We start from the raw sequence: 9,245 nt of genomic DNA on the forward strand, positions 1-9,245 counted from the left end.
ACCACAGCCCCAGAGGCTGCATGAGTTCCGGCAGGTCCTCTCAGCACTGTTCCCGCAGGTTCTTCACGGAACCGTTTCTCTCCTTCCCTGTAAAGGTGAATGACAGCAAGCCAAACCTGGCCTGCGGTCCAGGCACTGTGGAGCTCTGCTGATCCCAGAAGGCACATGAAGCCTCCCCTGCATGCCTTCGGTGGAGGGGCACTTTGCTTTGGCTGTCTTTTGACACTGAAATCATGGGATGATTTCAGTATAAAGAATATTCTAAACAATGTAAAGGTGTTCATCAGAGCAGCACCAACCCTAGCAAAACCTCGGACATGCCCCCAGTGGTTAGGACTCGAGCTTCCACTGCACGGGGCCCAGGTTCAGTCCCTGGATGGGGAGCTAAGATCCTGCATGCTGCAAAGTGTAGCCTAAAAAAAAAAAATAATTGAAAGAGTTGACTCATTGGAAAAGACTCTGATGTTGGGAGGGATTGGGGGCAGGAGGAGAAGGGGACGACAGAGGATGAGATGGCTGGGTGGCATCACTGACTCGATGGACGTGAGTCTGGTGATGGACAGGGAGGCCTGGCGTGCTGTGGTTCATGGGGTCACAAAGAGTCGGACACGACTGAGCGACTGAACTGAATTGAACCTAGGTGTTCGGGTGAATAAGGTACACCCACGCAGTGAAGTTCAGAACAGCCAGTATAAACCGTGTAGCTGCATGTTCATGGCAGAAGGGAAATGGTCACTGTGAATTGCATGGAAAAATGCAGCTTACTACGCAGCATGTAGTATATCCTGTTTCACAACAGCAATGGAAGAAACAGACTCACATGCACAGAAGATGGGGGAGGGTTATCCCATATGTCAACAGTCAGTAGGTGTTTCTCAGTGGTGTGTTGTGGGTAAGTTTTTGTTCTGTTTGTTTTGGTTTGGTTTACCTGTGTTGCCTAGATTTTTCTATAGCAAACATTTTTGTAGTAAGAAAAAATATAAAATTTACAATTTTTAAAATGAAGGTGCCATAAGTATTCAAAGAAAATTACACATGAAAGGAAACTCACTTCCAGGAACCTCTTGGGTCTGGGCTGAGTGAACGAGGAGACACAGGTGCCCTCCTTGCTGGAGTGCATTCATTCTGCCCCTTTCCCTGCAGCTGGGAGAACAGCTGAAGCAGCTGGTGCCCATGAGCGGCCTCACGGTCATGGATCTGGAGGTTGAGGGCACGTGCGTGCGGTTCAGCCCTCTGATGACGGCGGCAGGTAAGCGGTCTCCGTGGGGCACCCTCGGTGTTGTTCTGAGGGCACCGGTGCCAGGTTGTCAGAGTCCAGGCTGTGGACTGATCACTTTCCCCTATGAGGCTGTCTTCTCTCCCTGGGGAGGCTTTTACTTTTCATTTGGCTGAGTTTAGGTAGACAAGCCCCTTTCCAGGGTACCTCCTCACAAAGAGAGATCTGTGAAGTCACTCGAATTCCTGTGTCTTGATGTCCTCTGACCTTTTGTTTCCTGTTCAGTGGTTCTCAGTCCAGAGTGACTTTAGAATCCCTGCAGAGCTCTGAAAACCCCCCCAGTGCCCAGCCCCACCTCAAATTCTGGTTGACTGAGTGTACTTGGAATGGAGCCAGGGCACCAAACAGGCCAGTGAAGGTCGAGATCACTGTCGTAGACCTCTTAGAGAGCAACAGAGCTGAAAGCACGTGGACTTTTATGACAGAAAGTCCTGGGGTTCTTGTCCCCCCTTGGCCACTTCATACCTGTGGGGCCTGGAGCAAGTTTCTTGTCTCCAGACCTGTTCCCCACCACCTCACATTGGTGATGTGCAGATCAGACTGTGAGACTGTGAACATGCAGTGGCTTGGGTGGTGCTTGGCATGTTTTATAGGAGGCACTTCAAAATAAGCTGTATAGAGATGTATCAGAAATCTGATTGTGCTTTTTTCTGAGATGATCTAAATACGTTCAGAGAATGCTTGATGGTTTTTCATGAGGTGTTTTCGGCATCTTTGGAAAGGTATTTTTCCCACAGACTCCAAAGTAGGGAAGTGCAGGCACCTGTCCCGCATGTCATGACTGTGGCCAGAGGCCTCGGGACATTCTGGGAGCCTTTGGTCCTGCTGAGCAGGGGGTCTGGAACTGGAAAAAGTAACTGTGGACACCCCAGGCTGCACGTATTGAGGCTTAGATCACATAAGCTTTGAATCAGTGGAAGCGAGGGCGCAGTGAACCCTGAGACTCTCAGGCTCTGACCTTCAGAAGCACTTGGTGCTGTCACCATCACCACCCCGCCCTGCTGCCCCTCCACCCACCCCCAAACCTCTCTCCCCTCCATGTTAATAGAACTGTGTGGCTGTCTTCTTGTTTCCAACCTGATACGTTTATCACTTGACTTAAGCAGAGTCTTTCTTCAAGAAGAATCTGATTTCCATGGTAGGATTTCACTGTGTGTTAAATCAGAGGAGCTAATGCTATCTTCTGTGTAAGAACAAAATGTGTCTACACCTAGGCCATCAGCTGTGTGAATTTTTAACACCTGCTTCTTCCATATCCGGGTTTGTAGTTCAGTCGTGTCCGACTCTTTGTGACCCCATTAACTGCAGCACACCAGGCTTCCCTGTCCTTCACTATCTCCCAGAGTGTGCTCAAACTCATGTCCATTGAGTCGATGATGCCACCCAACCGTCTTATGCTCTGTCACCCCCTTCTCTTCCTGCCCTCAATTTTTCCCAGCATCAGGGTCTTTTCCAGTGAGTCAGCTCTTTACATCAGGTGGCCAAAGTATTGGAGCTTCAGCATCAGTCCTTCCAACGAATATTCAGGGTTGATTTCCTTTAGGATGGACTGGTTGGATCTCCTTGCAGTCCAAGGGACTCTTAAGAGTCTTCTCCAGCACCACAATTCAAAAGCATCAATTCTTTGGCACTTAGCCTTCTTTATGGTGCAACTCTCACATCCATAGATATCTCATATCCTCACGTATCTGGGTTTAGTGGTTGTTTTTTTTTTTTTTGAGTCCTCAGCTGCAACTGACTGGCTATACTGAGAACTGCTGATGTTCTGATAGTGGAACTGAGAGCACAGCTCCCTCCTTTCCAGCCGTTCCTTAAGTGCTTCCCTGACATTCTGTGCACATGTCCAGTTTTAGGGACTCGGGGAGAGGATGTGGATCAGCTGGTGGCCTGCGTCCAGAGCAAGCTGCCGGTCCTGACCTGTACACTGCAGCTGCGAGAGGAGTTCAAGCAGGAGGTGGAGGCAACGGCAGGCCTCTTATACGTTGACGACCCCAACTGGCCTGGAATAGGAGTTGTCAGGTATGGTAAGACTGTGGGCGGATCATTTTGTGAACCAGCTTAGAAATCTAAAATGAATATGTGTAGTCACAGCACTCGTGTCTGATGCAAGTTCACCCAGACCTGGGCATTTAAAAGAGCACAGCTGGCAAGCGGCCCAGCACGCGCTCAGTGAAGTAGGAGTTGCTGTGTGTTCTTTCTGCTCCAACTTGAAAGTTACTAGTGCGCCACTGACGTACGAACAGAGAGCTACCACTCACCCCGGAGAACCACTTCCCAGTGGGGGCAGACCCTCCAACCTCTGACTCAGTGGGCGTCTTGAGTCCCTTTGTCCCCTCTCGGGATGAGAGAAGCCTCCTATTCCTCTTACGAGTGATGGGGCTTCTTGATCATGCCCCTCTTTGTACATTTCATGTACCTGGAGACTTGGGCTCCCCTGGGACATTCTTAAGGTTCACTCTTGAGACCCTCTGAGCGGCTCCTTTGCCCTGTGTCTCCTTGCACACCCTTGGTAACTCCCAGCAGCTTCTACTTCACCTGTCATCCTGTGTCTAGAGGGACACTTACTTTAGATTACTGAAGTGCTGTTATGTGATATTGTTTATAGGTATGAACACGCTAATGATGATAAGAGCAGTTTGAAATTGGATCCAGAAGGGGAAAAAATCCATGCTGGGCTTCTGAAAAAGTTAAATGAACTGGAATCTGACCTTACATTTAAAATGGGTAATTACTCCTCTAAGTCAGCTGTGGACTTTGGAAGTTGTTTTCTAACTGGCCTAAAGGGAGTTGGGCTGTCTTAAGTGGTGTAGCTCTTCATAGCATGAGAGAGCTTCCTGCCCCTGCCACAGCCTCGCTGGGTCCCGAATCCGCAGTAGATCCATGCCCTCACCCCCTAGGGGAGGCTGCCCCGTGCCTGGCCGCGTGGTGTACACGGAATGGCCTGTCTGACTCGTGACAGCGGACTTGGGAACCAAGTAAGTCTGTTGTTTCTGCCCACAGGCCCTGAGTATAAAAGCATGAAGAGCTGTATTTACATTGGCATGGCGAGTGATGACATCGATATTTCCGAACTAGTAGAGACCATCGCAGTCACAGCCCGAGAAATCGAGGAGGACTCAAGGGTCTGTAAGAGTAATCTGTGCCTCATTCCTTTTTTGGGTTTTCCCTGGGCAACTAGCTGGAGTCACAAAGGAAGAAGCTTACCTCGGTGATGTCTGTCCATTCATTCTTTCCCCAAGTACTTAAAGGCCGCCTGTGAGCCAGGCGTTGAGCAGGTACCAGGGCAGTCCCTGCCCTCAGTGAACTCACGAGCCAGCCTGGGAAAGACGTATATGAGCAAGTGAGGTGGTGCACGCACGTTCAGGAAGATGCGTTCACATCACCTCTGCCCCGCAAGGCCAGGGGAGAGCTGGTCAGAGCTGGTCCTGGGGCTGGATGGGATGGTGCTTCAGGTAACAGAACTTCCCGCCCGTAATAGACCTGCTGCTCTTGGCCAGTTGGCACAGAGGACCAGGCTTTCAGGCTTACGGGACGCTCTCCACACCAGATATGAGTCATTAGGAATCCCTCAAAGGGAGGGAAAAGGGGGCAGCGCGAGGCTGGCCTGAGAGGAGGCAGGCAGCTGTGTCGCGTGACTCGTGTTTGGTAGGAGGGGTGCAGAAGAAAAGGGGTTTGAAATGGAGCCTAGGAGCCAACTTTCTTGGTTCGTGGGAGGGCATCTTAAAGTTTTCTGACCCCGCCTGTATCACTTCTGCCTCCGTTTCCATGAATGTTAAGCACTGTGTCTTGTTTTTTTCCTTCTGCCTGCACTGGGTCCTCCTACAGTGCAGGCTCTCCAGTTGTGACACGTAGACGTGTTTAGTTGCCCCAAGACATGTGGGATCTTAGTTCCCAGACCAGGGATGGAACTCATGTCCCCTCCATTGGAAGGCAGATTCTTAACCACTGGACCACCAGGGAAGTCCCTGTTGTGTCTGTTTCCTGTTGGTAGGACGTTCAGATCATAGGGGCAGTTCTCTTCCCTGGCAAATGCGGCCAGTCACCACGGCGCCTAACACTAGGCCTCCTTTAGCATCTTGACCTCTTCTATTTGATTTTCTGCTGTATTTTCACACTGACATGTTAAAGTACCGTTTACTAACACACTTTTGAAAAATATCGCCAGTGCTGTGTTTATAAATCTAGAACCCCAGCAAGCAGCTTGGACAGATAATGCCTTCCTTGGTCTTAACACAGCTTCTGGAAAACATGACAGAAGTGGTTCGGAAAGGAATCCAGGAAGCTCAGGTTCAGTTGCAGAAGGCAAACGAGGAGCGGCTTCTGGAAGAGGTGAGGCTCCGGGCTGGGCCCCCAGCTGGACTCGGGCTGGGAGCTGGCCTCCGGACGATGGCCTTGAGCAACGCTTGTGTTTTGCAGGGGGTGTTACGGCAGATCCCCGTGGTTGGATCCGTGCTGAACTGGTTTTCTCCAGTACAAGCATCACAAAAAGGAAGGACGTTCAACCTGACGGCAGGTAGGACTACCTTCCTCCCAATCTCTCGCATCTGGAGTGTTTGGCCAGGTGTCCTGGGATGAGGAGCCGTGTGTGCGTCCCAGGCTTCACACCAGGCGCTGGGCCAGGACCGGAGAGGAGGCGAGGTTTGTCTGCCTAGACTCTCATCCTCCTCTTCTGTCCCGACAGTTGGAACAGCACGGAGGCAGGTGCCCGTGCCCCAGAAGACTCCCTTCCTGGGGTCCAAGCCCACGCAGCTGTCTGTTCGGATCAGTGTTAATATTCTTTGCAGCTCTCATGAGTGTTTTGCCCCAGTCGAGGGCTGCTTTTGCACGGGGCAAGTGAAAGGCTGTAGTCTGTAGCCATTTTAGTTCAGTGAGTACTCCCAGTTGCTGTTCTGCCAGTGGATTAGGCTCCTCAAACCTGGGCCATTCCCCAGGAAATGATGACTACACGGTCACAGGGCAGCAGGGGACAATCTGACTCTCAACCCGCCAGGCCACAGCCTTTAGCCAAGAGGCATCCGCTCCTTGTTGCTAAAAGACATTTCCCATCAGGGCCTGGCTCTCCCGGCATGCTCGAGCCACACTGCAGGCTGGCTGCTTTCACAGGCACACAGGATGGCGGGGAGACGAGGCTGGAACACCCCACGGGGCCAGCACTCACGGCTCAGCCGCCAGCAGCTGGCTCAGGGATCTGGAGCCTCAGCTGGAAGCACGTGGGGAACAAGGCTGACGGGCCTCCACAGGGCTGCCCACCCTGGGCGCTTACCCCACACCTCCCCACCTCCTTCCCACAGGCTCCCTGGAGTCCACGGAACACACGTACGTCTACAAAGTGCAAGGCTCGGGGGTCACACCACCTCAGACCCCCACAGGCACTCGCACCAAACAGAGGCTTCCAGGTACGTCAGTCCCCATGCCTGAGTTCACTCACACTGAAGAACGGTATTTCGTTCTTCGTATTTCCCTGGGGAAGAGACCTTGGCCTCCCATAACGCTTTTAGGACCTGCATTCCTGTCTTCTTGGTTCTTCAACCCGAAGTTCTATTTCTCTTCATTTAAGAACAGGGGTCCCTGCCCCTGGGCTTCCCAGGTGGCGCTAGTGGTAAAGAACCCACCTGCCAATGCAGGAGACTTAAGAGACACGGGTTCAATCCCTGGGTCAGGAAGATGCCTTGGAGGAGGGCATGACAACCCTCTCCAGTATTCTTGCCTGGGAAATTCCAAGGACAGAGGAGCCTGGAGGCCTACAGTCCATGGGGTCGCAAAGAATCAGACACAACTGAAGTGACTGAGCACACACGCGTCTCTGCCCCTTCAGCCATCTCTGAGCCTTGGGGAGTCACCTGTGGAGCGTCACATTTAACCTGTGTCCACTCCTCTGAGTTTCTCCCAGCTGGGGTTCCCTCACGGTCCCTGGCGCTGGGGGCATATTAGTGTCACATCAGCTCTCATTTCTCGCCTCATCACTTAATGCTTCAGAGCCAGGGATCCCTGGGATTTCCGCTGTGATTAAACACAGATTGCTTAGAGCACAGCTGGCTCCTGCTGCAGGGGAGCCCTTTCCTGAACCATCAGTGCTGTTCATTGATCTTCTAGGCCAGAAGCCATTTAAAAGGTCCCTGCGTGGTTCGGATGCCATCAGCGAGACCAGCTCAGTCGGTCACATCGAAGACTTGGAGAAGATGGAGCAATCGTCGGGTGGGCAAGAGGCCTCAGAAGCTAACAGCCATGAGCGACACCCAGAGGCGCCCGCCCCTCCGGAAGCCGAGCCGCCTGGAGCCCTCCAGGACGGGGCCCAAGGCCTGCAAGATGACCGCCCGCAGGTAGAAGAGCCAGAGAGCTTAAGATAAAACTCAGTGTTTGCTTGGAGACTGTACTGAATATTGTTTCAGGGAAGATGAAGTTATTCTGAAAATGTGAACCGTGCCACATGCTGATGTGAGAGAAATTACTGTTATTTGTGCTTAACTGGGATGGTCGCACAAATACGTGCCTGAGAGCCAGGCCTCCGGGAGGGCAGTTGACATGTCTGATTTTGTGGGTGTTGTACAACAACCAACAACTACTGTTTCTGTCTACCCGACTGTAGTAATACCATTCCCCCCCGTTACCATAAACACTTTTTATTCACAAAAAACACAAGAATTTCAAGTGCCTGCCACTTGAAATACTTGCGCTTCTCTTTCTAAACAGACACGTGGAAGACGTTACTAGGTTGCACATAGTAGGTTCTTGGTGAGACAGCTTTCTAGAACTTTCCGGGTTCCCTGGGGCCCTGCTGCACAGACGGCGATCTCTGCCGTCTGTCTTACTTGGTGTTCAGTTGGATCAGGTTGCAATATGCAACTGGACTGTTTGGCTTGAAGGAGAGTGGGTGTGATGGGGTTGTAAACAGGAGCATCAGAAGCGCTCTCCTGCACCCCCGCTGCTGCTGCTGCCCCTGAGACGTCGGTCAGGGCCGTGTCCGCTCGGCAGTGGCAGGTCAGGCTGGACCCGGCACTGCTGCTGGCTCTGCTCTGCCACCAGCCTGTGTCTCCCTTTATATGCTATTTGTAAACAAATTAAAACTTCTCTATTCAGAGTAACTGTACAGACTCTTCTCAACCATATTATATATATTTTTAAATACTGGTAAAGCTTTTAAATTGGCACAGAAGTACAGACTGTACTCATTTCTATTTCTATGTTTAATATCTCAAAACTCAACAGATGCTGCTCTTAAGAGCCTCGTATTAAATATGCTGTGTAGCACCTTGTTAAGTTGAAATTCTAAATTTAAGTCCACCTCTGACCTGTTCTCACGGGAGCTTCTGGAGTGTCTGTTCACAGCAGCTCAGCCCTTTGGGCCCAACTCAGAAACAAGATCCAAAAGGGCAGTCTTTCTCAGGCTGATCAAGCCAGAAGACCGCCGAAGTAAACCCTTAACTTCGGCCCGATTCTAAGTACTGCGTCACTTCCTTTACCATCGGCAGCAGCCCCTGTGCCTTTTAGTCCAGCAGTCAAGCTATGGGAGACCTTAACATGGTGGCAATTCACATGGGGTTTGGGACTGTCGAATTGAAAGCCTTAGTTATACCATATTAAGCCTATAATTACACTCTGATTTGATGTGATTCCTGACATTTGGCACTTGTCAAAATGCAGTTTTCCTTTTCTTTTCTTCCTGGTGCAAATGATTAAACAAGTCTTCCCTGTTTCTTTGGTGCAATGAAGTATAGCAGATAAAATGGGGGAAAGGGAAATTATCACCTTTAACAAGATTAATTTTTAAATGTTTTTATATATATTTGAAATTGTTAAAATTGGTTTTGCTGAAACAGAATTTCACCCTTGAGATACTATTTGAATGTTGGTTTCAATAAAGGTTCTTGAAATTGTTCCCAGTAGTTCACTTCATAAATCTTAGCATTAATTGGGCACGGTGACTTCCTTTTGGATAACAACTTCAAAAGAATAAAGGTTTCTAAAAATA

At 50.5% G+C, this 9,245-nt stretch overlaps 1 protein-coding gene across 2 annotated transcripts in view; it reads left to right on the forward strand.

The window, feature by feature from the left end:
* Positions 1-9,236, forward strand: part of PDXDC1 (pyridoxal dependent decarboxylase domain containing 1) — a 55,091-nt gene extending 45,855 nt beyond the window's left edge. For both annotated transcript variants that reach the window (XM_027527781.1, XM_027527782.1), the window contains 8 exons: positions 1,144-1,249; positions 3,124-3,295; positions 3,882-4,000; positions 4,277-4,398; positions 5,513-5,605; positions 5,693-5,789; positions 6,568-6,672; positions 7,370-9,236. In XM_027527781.1, the coding sequence (XP_027383582.1) occupies positions 1,144-1,249; positions 3,124-3,295; positions 3,882-4,000; positions 4,277-4,398; positions 5,513-5,605; positions 5,693-5,789; positions 6,568-6,672; positions 7,370-7,623 (1,068 nt within the window). In that variant the 3' untranslated portion in view covers positions 7,624-9,236. The remainder of the gene's footprint in view (positions 1-1,143; positions 1,250-3,123; positions 3,296-3,881; positions 4,001-4,276; positions 4,399-5,512; positions 5,606-5,692; positions 5,790-6,567; positions 6,673-7,369) is intronic.
* Positions 9,237-9,245: the final 9 nt, after the last annotated feature.

Source organism: Bos indicus x Bos taurus, chromosome 25, assembly GCF_003369695.1.
Source record: "Bos indicus x Bos taurus breed Angus x Brahman F1 hybrid chromosome 25, Bos_hybrid_MaternalHap_v2.0, whole genome shotgun sequence".
Taxonomy (NCBI): Eukaryota; Metazoa; Chordata; class Mammalia; order Artiodactyla; family Bovidae; genus Bos; species Bos indicus x Bos taurus.